Here is a 15546-nt window from a genome sequence, read left to right on the forward strand (position 1 = left end):
TTGTGTGTGAAGTTTCCGTGCCACGATTTAATGGCCGTTAATGAGCGCCTTTCCCACTCCGCGCTCTGGCTGCTCCCAGCGCCTTTGGGATGTGTCGGGAGCGGGGCCGGGGCACCCCGAGCTGTGTTTGCTTACACGGGTGCTGGGTCCCAACCAGGCCACGGCAGCCAAACCTCAAACACAAAACTGAGGAGATCAGAGAGGGTGAGGAGGGACGAGTGCGTTCAAAACCCCGACAAAGGGGTGAGAAAAGGAAAAATCCATCAAGGCACATCAGCTGCTGCAGTGCTGAGGGCCCAGGCGCCGCCTGTGCTGCGGATGGTGAGGGCTGGGGAGTGTCCCAGGGAGACCCAGCCCGCGGGCTCTGCCCTGCTCTGAGCCACTCCCTGCCTAAAGGGTGCCCGGGTTCCGAGAGCTCAGGCTGGGCCAGCACAGCCCTCCCGGTGCTCTGGTGGGTGCAGGGGAAGGAGTGGGAGCTGGTCCTGGCCTGGCCACCTGTGTGACTGCAGCGCTTAACGCCTGATCCCCTCTTGAAGCTGGAGCAATAGGGGGGCCCTGTTAGCTCCAGAATTGAGTATGGAAGTGCCCATCCCAGACCTGCACTGGGAGGGGGTCTGGTGAGCCCTACTCAAGGTTTCGATCTGCCCCAGGATCCCCAACCCCGGGCCCCTCCAGCCCTGCAGGAATTTGGGGGATTCTCTGCACAGGGTCTGGGGCAGGACTGGCCCTGGCCCTGCCAGGGGAGGAGCAGGCAGCTGCAACAGCCCTGTCATTACCCCGGGCTGTGGACCAGCAGTGCCATTTGGGACACAAAGCTGTCATTAGTGGGAACACCGGCCTGGGCTGGCATTTTTGGCCAGGGAAAGCAGCCCAGGCCTCGCCTGCACTTCTCTGTGACCCTCTGGGGACATATGGCCACGCACACAGAGGAATGGGCAGCAGCCCCAAGGCTGAGCCTTGGCCAGGGCTGCCCATGGCACAGCTCTTGGTGCTTCCCAATGTTCCATGGCCGTCACCACCTCCCCAGGCCACCACCCATCTACACTGCCAGTGCTTGGACATGACCCCTGAGACCTGCAGGAGCTGCAGAGAGGGGGTGCCTACAGCCCAGGGGTTCCCTCTGGCCACCCCTTTTGGGCTCCTGACCCCCCTGCAGGGCTGGAGCCCTTCGGGCAGGGGGACTCAGGGTGTGGGTGTGGGGTCCCTGAGGCCAGCACTGCCCAAGACCTCACACAGCCTCTGCCCCAAATGTGCCCTGCCAGGGCCCCGTGCCTCAGGAGCAGCACTGCCAAGAAATTGTTATTTGTTATCACTTTTTGGCCTCCTCTGCGTGTCACCTGCGTCCTCGGCTGTGTCACCCTGCCGGTGTGTGCAGGAAACAGCCCAAGGGGGTCACCAGGACCTTCCTGGGCACTTCCTGCTGCCATCCCAGGGCTGGCAGTGAGTGGCACTGACCAGGAGCCATCACCTGCTCCCTCCTGAGCTGCCCTGGAGGCCCATGGGCACCTTTCCAGCACCAGGGCCAGCACAGGCATCCCCAGTGAGCCCCTGCTCAAAAACTTGTCAGGTTTAAGACTTAAAGGAAGAGCAAGTGGGGCTTTGGGGTTGGACAGGGAGGGCTGCTGGTGGTTTTCTGCCTGACTCATTCCCTAAGGAGGTGTTAGACAATCCCCACCTTAAATGCAGCTGTGACACAGTGACACAAAGCTAGTCAGGGGCTGAAAAATCCCTGTGCTGATCCCCTCCAGTTCTGCTGGATCCCTGATTCACCTGGCACCACTCCAGAGGCTTGGGTTTCCAGCAGAAAAGCCCCTTCCCGTGGTTGTCCTGGCTGTTACCATCAGATTTAATTTTTTTTTAAACCTACAAAGCCTTAGCAAGGCTGGCTGGAAAATGCATTTCAGATAAAAATAGAAAAAAAAAAGTTAATGCCAGCAAAACAGCCTGAAACCCCAAAAAGAGAAAGATCAAAAATTAGTTATAATTAGCCCTGCTACTTAACAGTGACAAGTGACACACTGTACAAGGGAGCCTCAAATATTTGAGCACAAAGCCTGGTGGTTCCAGGGTCATGGGTGTGGATGGATCTGGTGGCATTTGTGCCCATCCCTGGTGGTGGCAGACCCCTGCAAGGGCTGGGAGTGGAAGGGACCAGCTGGGCTCTGCCAGGCCTGGAGGAAGTGCAGGGATTCAAACATTCAAACATCCCCTCCTGGGAGTGACACAAGCATGGCTCCCCTGGGAACACTGCTTGTTCCCTTTGTGCAAATCCCAAATTCCCCAGCTGAGCCGCAGCTTGTTCCCTCCACTGTGCACCTCTGTTCTTCCAGCAGTATGCCACGAAATCAAGACATTCCCCACACCCCAATGTATTTTAGTAACAAAGTTGCTGGCACACAGTGTGGGATCTCATTTAGTCCAGCAGTTTATTCCAAAGTGCACCTGCAACAAAAAGTCTGGCCATCCAAACTTGCTGTCACCCTGAATTCCCTGGAATTGGACAGAGCCCCCAGGTTCACCTCAGTTCCTGGATGATGGTGTTAATGGAGCCCAGGAGCTCCCTGAAGTAGCCATCCTTGTCCCCTTCCCTCTGCTCCTGGGCTGCCAGCTCCTCGTACTCGCTGCGCAGGAGGCTGAGGGTGGTGCCCAGGGCGGGGTCCCCCCGGTAGTGCTCCCTGCAGAAGGCCACCAGCACCCCCACCAGCTTGAGGACCTTCTCACGGGTGTCGTGCTCGGGCATGGCCAGCAGATTGGGCACCAGGGCACACCAGCCCTGCTCCACCACCGCCGGCACCAGCCTGACCTGCTGGTACTGCTGGATTTTCTCCTCCATCTGCTCTCCGTGCTGGGAGTCCTCAAGCAGCATCTGTGGGAAGTGGTGGAACACAGATTAACGTCCCTGTCAGAGGAAACTACTCCCAGGAGGTGACACAGCAGAGGAGGATGTATGTCCTGTACCACCTGCTATGGATGGGGACTTGCCACAGAATACCAGCCCCAGGTTGTGTCCTGGCTCCCTGGCCACAGGGACTGTTTTTCCACCCTGGAGAACTCCCAGGGACTGGGGGTTTCTGTGTCACACAGCCTGGGAGGGGACTCAGGGGCAGGAAACTCAGCAAGACTTGTAAAGTCTTTGGTCTGATGCTTTTTCCTGCTGACAGGTGCCTGGAGCACCTAATGAACATCATCACTTGGCTCCATGCTGCTCCTTCCAGAGATGGGATCTCAGTCTCCTCCAGCCACAGCCAGACCTTCCCCTGCCAGCCTGGTCCAGAAAACCCCAGTACTGAAATTCTGCAGGGGGCTGGATCCCTTACAGCAAGAGAGCCCAGCCCAGAGGGGCAAGGGGGCCAGGGAGAGGAGGGAAACTCTCCCACACCACCCTGTGAGCCTTTTGGTGGAGAGGCTGCTGATAGCATGAGATTTCCAGACAGGGACTTGGAAGGACAACACCAAGGAGACCTCCCCTCTCCTGGTCCTCTTGAGAGCTGCCTGCTGAAGTGCAGGCAGGATTTGGAGTGAAAGGGAAGGAATGTGGCAGAAGGAGGCATTCAGAGCCCCAGTGACTCCTGTTTTGCGCTGAGAGCTGCCAGGGTGCTTTATGATTCCAAACCAATCCATCTGACAGTCACCCAGCCCATCCCAAACCTGCTACCCCAGCTTGGAGCAGCCCCCCAGCACCCAGGGTACAGCACTCCCAATCCAAAGAGCAGCTAAAAATTGTTGTTTTAACATAAACCTGAGAATCTGCCAGGCTGTGCTTGCCCCAGACCCACAGAGGTAGGAACAGATGGGGCTGCCGGAGGGGAGAGCTGGGAAATGGGCAGCAGGATCAAATGGGAATGGTTTGAGTCAAAATGCCCTTGTCTGCTCCTTTCCCATGGAGCTGACAGGATCATGTTAGAGTCAGCACCTGATAAGATTTCAGACCTGCTAAAATAATTTGCACCTTTACAAAGTCTCCTGGAAAATAACTGATTTAACAGAGAGGTGCTGCTCTGCCGTGCCTGCAACCCAGGTATTAGAGCAGCCATAATCCGCAGGGCAAATTGGCCATAAACCGAGCCAGAGTGGATTTAATTCCCATTCTCTGGAGTCAGGGAAACACACAGACTGAACAACAAGCCATGGCAAGGAAAGACAGGCTTTAAACTGACACTTACAGCAGTAATCCAGGGTATTTGAAAATAAAACAACGTGGCAGGCTGGGCTCCAGCAAGGGACGTGCAGCAGGCAAAGCAGGCAAAGCTGGCCTGTCCCCTGGCCTTGGCTGGACACCACAGCCCAGGGCCAGCATTCCCTATTTGTGTCCTCTGTGTCCTGCTGTTTAAACACCCTCAGGAGGAAATGGTGGCAGTGACTTGAAGAGAAACAAAGGTTTCAGCTCCTCTAGGAATCCCCAGGCACTGGTGTGGTGTTGGCCAAGGGGCTGAAGGGGACTCATTCCCACTGATGCTGGGATGACTCCTCCTCATCCTTGTCCTGTGAGGATTTTCAGGCCTGGCTGGGTTTGGGGGTGAAGGTGGGGAGTGTCTGGCCAATGCTACCCCAGTTCTCACCTTCTCCATGATGAGGTCGTAGAGCAGTGTCACCACACGGACATGGAGGGGCTCCATCCCCTTCTGCCGGAAGAGGCTCCTGAGCACCTGGAGGCCGCCCAGCTTGAGGAACTGCTGCTGAGCGTAGGGGAAGTGCCTCAGCATGGAGGACAAAGCAAAGAGAGCCTGGTGGAGAAAGAGAGGACAATCAGCAAGGTGGCCATGGCCGCTCCATGTGGCACGGCCCCTCTTGATGGCACCCCAGGGGGACAGCAGAAACACACTCCAGTTCATCTGTGCAGAGCTCCAAGGAAAATGCATCCCAACCTCTCCTTGCTGAGGGACATCTCCAGCAGTCCTGTTTGCAATCCCAATCCTCCCCAGCACTGTGAGGCTGCCAAATCGTGGGTACTTCATCCAAACCCCAGCCTGGGCTGTCACTGAGGAGCCTGCACCCTGACAGTCCCAACCCCATCACTTCTCCATGTTCACCCCCACAATGGGGTGAGGAGTGTCCAGCACCACCCAGATGATCCCCACGAGGTGGTTTGGATGCCAGGGGTGATGTCCCCACAGCCCCACAGTCAGAGGACAAGGCCGTGTCAGGGTGCAGCCCCACAGTCAGAGGACAAGGTGATGTCCCCGGCTCAGGCCGTGTCAGGGTGCAGCCCCACAGCCTTTAGCCAGAGCCCAGCAGCCCGCGGTGCCGCAGGGCTCGGCTCGGAGCCGAGGAGGCGCTGAGGGGCCAGCCCAGCGCTGCCGTCAGCCCGGCTGCTGTGCCAGGCAGGGACGGCCGCGCCGCCCGGGGCAGGGTTCGCGCTGCTCGCCTCGGCCTCCCCGCTCCCCACACGGGGCCGGGCCGCGCCCGCTCCGCACGGACAGATCCGAGCTGACAGCCGCGTCTTCCCCGCTCCCGTTTGTTTCTATTTTCCATTTTCCGCGTTGCTGCTGGTGAATTTGAGATGCTGCTGTCTCCCTTTTGAATCGTAGGCCAGAGGACGGCGGAGGGAAGGAATGCACTTTTGGCCTCGCTGCCGTGCAGGGCTGCGAGCACCGGGGCGGAAAAACCATCGGAGCGGGAGCCCGGGGCTGCGGCCCTGTGCAGGAACGGGCTGGGCCACCAGCCTGCCCTTGGGATCCAGTCTGGAGACACAGGACACTGCACACAGCATGGAACTGGGAATTAAAACCTCTGTCCTCCTGGAAAAGAGGGTTCAACCCTTGCAGGGTCTTGTACAGTTCTATGTGAACATGGACAATACTGACCACCCCTCTCGTTTCTGCAGGGGCTGCCAGCACGATGCACTCAGGTTGACTGGAATGAACTATTCTGGTTCACAGCAGAGCTGTGAGAGCCCCTGCAGCCCAGCCATCCCAAAAGGAGCTCTGGGTTGAGCCACGGGCACTCCTGGGAGGAGTTTCTGAGCATGGAGCATCCCATGGGATCTCCTCACATCCATGGCCAAATGCAACGCGGTTCCACAGCTTTCTCCTGTGCCTTTCACTTGCTGGAAAACTCTTACCAGGGTTAAAGGGGAACATATTTTAGGGAACTCGTTACAGGTGAATGGAAGAGCCAGAGGTCTCCCCACCCTGCTGGACCCCTCATGCAGGAGGTCCCTGTAGAAAACCAGGCTGGGGTTTGGGAGCAGCCAGGTGGTGTTGCAGAGGTGGCATCACACACTAAAGTGAGGGTAATGGGATCTCATGCTCCAGGGAATACAGCAGGGAGGGAGGGAGGGAGGGGGCGAGGAAGCCCCCAGCCCGATGGACAGCGCTGCACATTTGGCTTGGGGCTCTTGGTGCTGCTCCTTGCTCCAAAGCCTCTGCCAAAGGCAGGACACAGGGCTGGCTGCAGCAATTACCTCCTCAAATGTCAGCTCCTGTGTTTGTCAGCCTGTGATGGCTGTGCTGCCCTGGGGACCCTCTCCTGTGCCCCCCAGAACTGTGGCACTGTGCTGTCCCCACTGGCTGGCAGAGCCACTGTGAGTGCCGCTGCTGGCACTGGGGGGACACCCACAGAGCCAGGGGAGTGCAGGCTCCACCGGTGCTGCTGGGGTGGTTTGGTACCCAGGGCCCCCCTTCTGCACCCCTGAGAGTGAAGCCCACCCAACGTGGGATCCCACACTGTTCAGATGTCCCTGATGTCCTGAGAGTGTTTACACAGAGTTCAGCACAATCCCAGCTTTGCCCAGAGGTGCAGCCCCACTCCTCACCTTCTTCCTGACAGGCAGGGGCTGTTCTGTGGCCAGGATAACCAGGAGCTTCTGCAGGGCACCCCCCTCGATGGCTTCAATCTGCACTTTGGGGTTGCTGCAGGGATGAAAGCAAAAGGCAGGTCACCAACAGAGTGGGGCACAGCAAGGTGGGAGACACCCTGGTCTGGCTTGTGCCAGCACTGGGGTGGCAGCAGGACCAGGACAATGATTGTCCCCTCTGCTGGCACTGCTGGGGCACCTCGAGGGCTGTGTCCTGTTCTGGGCCCTCATGGCCACAGAGCCCTGCAGGGGCTGGAGCGTGTCCAGGGCAGGGAACGGAGCTGGGAAGGGGCTGGAGCCCCAGGAGAGGCTGAGGGAGCTGGGCAGGGGCTCAGCCTGGAGCAAAGGAGGCTCAGGGGGCCCTTGTGGCTCTGCACAGCTCCTGCCAGGAGGGGACAGCCGGGGGGGGTCGGGCTGTGCTCCAGGGAACAGGGACAGGAGCAGAGGGAACGGCCTCAGGCTGGGCCAGGGCAGGCCCAGGGTGGGCACAGCAGGAATTTCCCCATGGAAAGGGGGCTCGGGGATTGGCAGGGGCTGCCCAGGGGGGTTTGGAGTGCCCATCCCTGGAGGTGTCCCAGGAAGGGCTGGAGGTGGCACTGAGTGCTCTGGGCTGGGGACAAGGCGGGGATCAGGCACGGTTTGGACTCGATGCTCTGGGGAGGGATTTTCCGACTTCAGTGGTTCTATTTAATTATATTCCCACCTCACACTGGACATGAACAAAGGTCAATCCAGCCTGATCCCAAAACAAAATCCCCCAGCTCCCACCAACGCTGGCTCATGGTTATGGAGAAGGTACAAATTGTGCAGCCACCTCAAACACACCTGAAATGAAGGCAGCAGGGGTGGGGAGGGCACACTGGGTCATCTGGGCTTTCCCACCATACCCCCCATCCCACCTGGCTTCCCCTGGCAAGGAGCCCTCCCCTGTGGCTCCCTGGTTCCATGAATCCTCTCAGTCCACATGACATCCACTCCTGAAGAGCTCTGAAGAGCCTTTGTATTCCAGTTCCTGCTTCTCCCTGTCCTTGCTTGCTGCCAGCGTGCTGATCACCCACACACCTCTCACAGCAAGAGCTCCTCTCCAAGGACTACTGTGGATAAATCCACCCTCTTGCCTGCCAGGACAGGCTGAAACATCAGGTCAGGATTTCAGCAGCTGCCCAAGGACAGACAGACACACAGACAGACCGTTCCTCCCATCCACACTGACACATTGCAAGCCCACTTCCAGTGCATCTTGGGAGGTGGTGGAGCCATCAGACACTGCAGGCTCCTCCTTGGCAGGGCTTTCAGAGCCAGGGCACAGTGTGCCAGCTATCTGATCCCTGATCCCAGAGCTCTCCCACTCCAGGGGCAGCTCCACTCTCCAGCCTTTGCTGGCTCTGCGCCGTGCCAGACAGAGGTCATGGCCCTGCTACAGCACCCGCTGCTCCCACGGAGCTGCTGCAGCAGCCACGGCCCAGCCCCTCCAAGAAATGAGAGACACAGAGGCAGGCACAGTCATAAAGAAACAAAACCAGAGACAAATGGAGCTGGGCAAGGAGCAGCTTGGAGTTAAAATCATTGCTCAGAGCAAATCTGGTGTGGTACTTCCCAGCTGGCAATACCAGGCTCACCTAAGGGTAAGAAAAGGGCATTTGTTGAAAGCCACCCTTGATTTCTCCTTCCTCACCCACTTGCTGCAGCAGACATCCAGGCACAGCCATGGCACAGGCACCCTGCAAAGGTGGGGGCATCTGTGATCCTGCCCAAACAGGGCAGGAGGGAGAAAGAACAAACCCAGGAGCTCCAGGATCCTCCTGCACATGAGATTTTCACAGCACAATTCTCAGACCCCCATGTACCAGCCCTGCAGCATCCCTGGAAGCAAACCAGCTTCTGCAGTGCCTGGGTCAGGTGGGACCTGACACATCCACCATGAGGAGCCCATCCCCAACCTCCCCATGCAGGAGGTGCAGAAGCAGGATGCCATTTTCCACCCCAATATGTTGTGCAATGATCCATTGATGGCATCTCTGAATGGGCTGGGGACTGATTTAGAGAGTCAACAGAGGCAAACAGCACAAGCCCTAAAACTTCACCTGTCCCCAGGCCACTCCTGGGCCCAAGGCCCAGCTCACAACTGGGGCTCTCATTCATCTCCAGCCAAACCTGCAGCCATAGCCATGGTCCCAACAGCATGTGTCCAAAAACCTCATCCCATTTCATGTGCAAGTCCCTCTGGGCAATGGAGACCAGAGCAAGTGCAGAAGCAGCTTGCAGGAAGGCACTTTGCTGAGTAGAAGTGCACTGAAAGGACAATCCCCTGGGCTGGAGACCTCCTGATGCCATTCAAGGAGAAGGGCACATTTGGGATATCCAAGCTCTTTCGTCACATCTCTCTAAAATAAATAATAAAAACTCTTACAGCAGGAGACACGACTGAGAAATTGGTATGCCTTTAATACTTGGCTGGTCACCTGGAGGATTTGATCTAATTAAAATCTCTGAACCATGGAGCTTTTGCCAAGGAGCAGCTCAGGAGGTGAGGGAGCCTTCCTGGCTGGTGGGTCTGCCGCTCGCTTCTCAATGCTCCTGTTGCTCTGTCACTGCTATCAATGGTCCTGGCTTCAAGCTAACAAAAAAGCTTGTTTAAAGGTTTGGAAAACTCAGCAGAGATCTGTACAAATTACACTGTCAAGCCCAGGGAAAAGCAGCCTGAACAAAATAAACACAATGAGACAGACTGTGGAGCGCTCGCATGGGAAATTCAGCCGTGCTAATCTGTTAATGGAGACAGGATGGTGGCATCTGCAACAAAATTCACTGAAACAGGAGTCTGAGGCTGGGACAGGGCTGGGCCAGCCTATGGTGCAGTGATGGCACACGTTTGGGTGTGCTGCACTGGTGAGATTAACCAGCCCCCATCCCAGGGGAGGAACAGCCACAGGCTGCAGGGACTCAACAGCAGCCCCATGCAGCTTCCCAGAAGAGACCCCTGAGTGCTGAACAGCCCCAGTGAGCCCTGGGGGCCCAGCCTGGCTGTGGGGTCACAGCACATCCCCTCTCGATGTGACCCTGGCTGCACACCTCAGCTCCTTGTGCCTCCCAGCCATGCTGCCCACATTCTATGCATTTTCACTGGCAGCTCCTGGCATGGAAGCAGTTTCCACTTTGCAGACGAAGGGAAGGGGTTTTTCACGACTACTCTCTGCTAAGAGACACCCTTGTTCCACTCCTCCTAGGACGACCCCAAGTGCACAAATTTAGGAGAGACTTCTCAAAGTTTTTGCAGACTGCACATGCGGGTGTGGGAAGACTGAAAAGCAGCAACACAGCCCTGAGGCGACAGCAGCTCTGGAGTTAGGTGGGAACTTACAATAAGGCAGCAAAATTAGATTTAAATTAAAAAAAAAAAAGAAAGCAAGCCAAGTGGTGCAGAGGGACCTGGAGACTTGGAGGCACAGAGCAGGGCAGGCAGGCAAATGCCCTCATCTCTACTGCTCTGACAAGGACACACAGAGAATATTTATTTCATGGCCTGCTTGTTGCAGAAACTGCATGAGACCTTGGGAAAGAATGGGTGACCTCCTCTCCTGGGCATCCTGCTGAAACCAGGTGTGGAAGGACCAAGCAGGGGTGTGGAAGGGAGTGGGATGGAGGGGCTGCCCCTGCCTGGGCTGGCACAGGCTCCTCCTGCCCTGGCATCTCCCCAGGCACAGGGAGCCGAGGCTGCAGAGCTGAGCTCTGATGAAAGCCCCGGTGCTGGTGCAAAGGCATGATAATCACCAGGCTAGACGGGGCTTAATGGGTCTCTTCTCTGCTCAGAACCAGCCTCTGCGGTGCCACCTGGGAAATCAAAGCCAGGGATCAAAGTCTGTAAGTCTGTGAAACAGCCTAAAAAATTTAGTGTAGTCTATTTAGCTTGTGCTGTAACCTGAGGATCAGAAACAGGCAGCGAGGTAGCATTGCTTACCTTGCCCTTCCCTTCCCTTCCCTTCCCTTCCCTTCCCTTCCCTTCCCTTCCCTTCCCTTCCCTTCCCTTCCCTTCCCTTCCCTTCCCTTCCCTTTCCCTGGTTTTCAGTCCAAAATCTGTTAATGGATAAAACAAGAGCGAACCAGCAGGGCTGAAATGTGCCTTGTCTGGCTCCTGGGGCTCTCAAACCCTCACACCTGGGTCACACTTTGACAGGCAATAGAAAAGGTCGTTTCCGTGAGCCCTAGAAACAAAGCAACACAACCAGGGTCACACTTGAAAAGGCCAATGACTTCTTCATCCTTCTCAGTGTTTGGAGGGTTTCTGACAGTTCTTGTAAGCACAGTCATGTTAAAATTATTTGACAAATAATAGATAGAGAGATAAAACAGATCATTACCGTGTCAGTAATTCCAGCCCGAACTAGAGCTGCAAATCTGAGACTGAACAAGGGCAGAAAAGAGAGGCAGGGTGATCAGCAGCTCGTTAATACTTGCATGACTGGATTTCAGATCACAGGTTTAAGAATAAAAAAAATAAAAGCATTCAAACAGTTCAAGTGAGAAGCGACACATAAGGAGAACACGGCTTCCTTCTGCATTCCAAGCTCTGGCTATGAACTATTCCTGTGGGAAATGGCCATGGAGCAGCTGCAGTGAGCCAGATGGCTCTGATTCCATGACTTCCCAGGTATCCACATCTCCTTCCAAACTTCCTAGCTTCCTTCCTAAGAGAATAATAACTGGGACAACTCCATATCAACAGCCCTGCAGCCTCCTCACCCTCCAAAATGACCCCCTGGCTCTGCCAGGAAATGACACTTAAGCACAGGGTGGGTGAATCCCTTCCAGAACACACATTTAACTGAGGTTTTCCACAGTCCCAAGCTATGGAAAAGGACATTTGCATGCACAATATGAGATACAGGATAATAATAAAATAGCCCCAATGTCACCAGGGCTGCCTGTGACTATTGGAGGGAGAAGGAGGAGGAATGAGGCACAGTCACCCCCAAAGCCTCCCCCAAGGGCCACATGCAGCAGAACTGGCCTAAAAATCCTCTTCTCCAAGCACCAGCTCAGACCTGAGTTTATCACAGACAAAGGCCTTCAGAGATACGACTTAAGGAGATTAAAAACCACCCAGAAAAATGGAGCCCTAAGTCGTTACACCGATCAAATACAGCGGAGAAGAAAGCAGGGGTGAGGGGGGAAAACCTGACAAAAGAAAAACTAGGTTTCAATAGGCAACACAATACAACAATTTCATATGAAAGATGTGAAGCATGAAAGAGATGTTAGATGTTCAAAAGCCCAGAATATAGGAGAGATATAAAAAAATCCCCAAGAAGATGAAAATCTCCACTTCAATGCAATGCTGCCTTCTCACTTTCTACCAAGCCAGGCGCTCGCCGCCGTGGCGGGGGAGCAGCGGCGTCCCTGGGAGAGCACCACGGCTGCCTGTGACATCCTGCATTACAGGGACACAGCACAGCCTTTAATGAGCAATTAGGTTATGGAGTATTTGTTGCTAAGAGGAGAACAGAACTGCAGAGAAGAAAATGGAGCTGAGTATGTGGCTCTGTGATTCTGATGGGCTCATGTGATACTCAAAGCTGGGAGCATGAATCATCCCAGAGATGCAGGAGCAGCGTGGAAGGCACCTGGGGAAAGCTGGGGGAGCCTTGGCTTGGCTTCCAACTACATATCTGTGTCCCAGGCAAGAGAGAGGCGAACTTCTTGTGAGCCCTCCAGCATCCCCTCTGAAAGCAGGAGGGCTGTAACATGCCAATGGAGAGCCCCAGGCTCCCTGGGAGCACAGTGACATGGGGTTTAACTGCGAACACGCTGCTCCCAGCCACACCATGGACATGGGAATTACCTCCTGCGAGCTCCTGGCCCTTTGCAGTCACAACAGAGCTGGAAGTGCAGAGCTTGGTGTGGTCAGGAGCCACTGGGAGCCCTGGACTCACTGGGACCCTGCAGGGAGCAGACCCAGCTCACCTGAGCCCAGGCAGGGCAAGTTAAGTGTTTAGAACAGGAAAAAATCCGAGGAGCTGTGATGCCCTAATGCAGCATAACAGATGGATAATTAGATTTATACAAAGAGCTGTAAAAGAAAGTAATTAAATAAAAATACAGAATAACAAATCTGCTGCAGCAAGACACCTTGTAGGGCTGCAGAAAGACTTTGCAGCTGGGACCCAACATTCCAGGTGTGGGATGCAGGAGCTGGGGCACTTGTGTGAACCAGCAGAATCAACGAGTCACCCAAAGCACAGAGAAAGCAGTGGGAATGTGGGGACTGAGTTGAGGCCCCTCCTCTTCCTCACCTCTCTAGGGAGCAGAGTAGAGTGAACACCAACTCTGGCAGTAAAATCTCAGGTGCCAGAACAAAACAAATCACACCAGATTGTTCTGCTGAACAAATACAAACAACAAACTGACTGGCTCTATTTATAGCCATAGGGAAAAATGGTCCCACAAAAACAGACAGGAGATCACACACAGCCCCAAAGCGAGCCCAGGCTGGAATCTCACTGCCCCGGCAGGAATGAGGCCTCCAAGAACACCCCCAGAGCCCTTCTTTTTTCCTGACCCTTGGCTTTGCCAGCTCTGAGCTGTATTTCAGTGCCAGCACGAGCCCCTGGCTCCAAGGACACCAGCGTTGTCACTGACCCTCACTGGGCTGCTCCAGGGGGGATTTGCACCTGGAACTCCCACCAGGACAAGGGTGGGTGCAGCTTCAAGAGCCTGAGCTGACAGCTCAGCTTCTATGGGTTTAGTCAACAACCCACAGACTATTTTATGACAAAATACAAAGGTTTGGGGATTTTCAGGATGATTGCCACCCCCATGTCAGCACCATCAAGGTCAGCCTGGCTTCTCTGTTCTGATGGTGAAGGATGGGTTGTGCAGGCCACTCTGAGGGTTTGTCACCCCTCTGTGACACAGGGGCTGGATTAGGTGACTCATGTCCCACCTGCAGTGGTCACAGGAGTGGAGTGAGCTCTCTTCCAGCTCAGTGTGGCGAATGATTGGTTCTTTAGGTAGGTACAGGCAAGTGCTCCTCAGTGCATGGAGAAAGGCATCCCAGGAAATCCCCCCAGTGTTCAATCACCCAAACTGATGCTTTGTTTCTGAGGGTAAATCAGCCTTATGGCTCTATGTGCCACACTTACAAAACACTCCCCATGGATTCCTGAAAGCCTGGTATTTACTGTAGGTCAGACAGAGATCGGTGCCGGGGGATGGGCTATGTTTCATCAGAGGCTACATTAATAAAAATGAGGAGATGCTCTACAAGCGTGAGCAGAAGTCATTTATTTCTGTGCCATTTTAGCCAGAGCCCTCAAAAATTGTGTTGATTTCTTTTTTAAAAAATCCCAACACAGCAAGAAACAAGAACAATAGTGCAGGATTAATACCACGGCCTCGAGCTCATCCCATGTTGTTCATCACAGAGCCTTCAAAGCACCCCCTGATTTATAGACGGGGAGACTGAAATGCTCCCAGGAGCGTTGGCAGCCGCCTCAGGGTGCGAGTGCGAGTGCTGGCTCCTGCCTCCCTGCTCCTCCTCTTCCTCACATTCCCGTTCTCTGCACGCCTCCACCCTCCTGGCTCCGGATCTGAAGTGGCCCAGGATGGTGGCAGAACACCCAAGGTCCTTCCCAGCCCTTCGCTGCTGCTGCAGGACCCCCAAGGAGCCCCTCAGACCCCGCAGTGGGGCAGCTTTGCACAGAATTCTCCCCCTGAGCATGCTGAATCACTCTGGGCATCATTCCAGGCACGCCAAGTCACTCGGATATTTCAACAAAACCTATTCACACGCCTTAGGTGAGATGAAAACACTGCAAAAAGCTGCCTGAAAGCAGCACAAGAGCCTCGCTCCGAACGCTCCCGCTCTCCGGTGCCGATGTGACACATCCCACTAATCATCCTGAGAGATGCTAAAGGGGGCCCAAGGCTGAGGCTTTCCATTGTTCCTCGCTTTATTTGTTTGCTTGCTCATTTGAGCTGATTTTTCTTTAAGACAAGTGCTAATAATATCAAAAACCCGAGGAAGCCTTTGCCTGGCGCTTTCCTGCTGGGAATGCCAGCGGAGCGCAGGCACTCCGCAGCTCTTCCCGAGACACAAAGTGAAGTGTGAGAACAGGCATTTCACTCCTCTCCCTTGCAGCAGCAGCTCGGCGCAGCTCTGTCCTATTTTAACCCTGCCATCTGCTCGCAGCTCCTCCCGTCCCCGGGCGGGCAGAGCAGCTCCATCGGAGCCTCCCTGCGCTCCCACCCGCCCGGCTCCGGCCGTGCCCCGGGTACCACGGCGGGACGGAGGGACGGATGCTCCTTAAACACCCATCCACTCATCACTCCCGAGCCTTGGCAGGCCAGGGAAGATGCTGGATCTACCCCACTGCCGTGTCACTCTGGCTCTTCCCGGTCCCAGCGGGTTTAATGGTGCTATTAGAATCGTTTTAGTTGATAAAAGTAGATTTGTTTCACTGAGTCATGACTCAAAACCAAGACTTTGCTCCATTTACAAAAGCAAATCACCATCTTGCACATGCCAAGCACAGATTTCAGCTCCGAAAGTGAAGCCTGGGGAGTGTTTCCAGCCAGAGGGAGAATGGAAAACTGCATCTGCAAGAGCTAGGAAACATTTTTCTCATTTATCTCGTTTTGATAAACAGAGAGGATATCCTGTGGAATACCAGCTCCTGAAGAAACCTGATTAACTCATTCTACATCAAGCGACTTAATCATGGATTAATAGAGGGGAGAGCAACAGCAGGAGA

General features: G+C 55.1%; 1 protein-coding gene across 1 annotated transcript in view; it reads right to left on the reverse strand.

Annotated features, from left to right (window-relative positions):
* Nucleotides 1–2424: 2424 nt before the first annotated feature.
* Nucleotides 2425–15546, reverse strand: part of SIL1 (SIL1 nucleotide exchange factor) — a 311506-nt gene continuing 298384 nt past the window's right edge. Inside the window, exons 8-10 of the mRNA XM_058815385.1 lie at nt 6755–6851; nt 4560–4724; nt 2425–2866 (exon numbers count right to left, since the gene is read on the reverse strand). Coding sequence (XP_058671368.1) covers nt 2516–2866; nt 4560–4724; nt 6755–6851 — 613 coding nt within the window. The 3' untranslated portion in view covers nt 2425–2515. The remainder of the gene's footprint in view (nt 2867–4559; nt 4725–6754; nt 6852–15546) is intronic.

The sequence above is a fragment of the Ammospiza caudacuta genome, chromosome 16, assembly GCF_027887145.1.
Source record: "Ammospiza caudacuta isolate bAmmCau1 chromosome 16, bAmmCau1.pri, whole genome shotgun sequence".
Lineage (NCBI taxonomy): Eukaryota > Metazoa > Chordata > Aves > Passeriformes > Passerellidae > Ammospiza > Ammospiza caudacuta.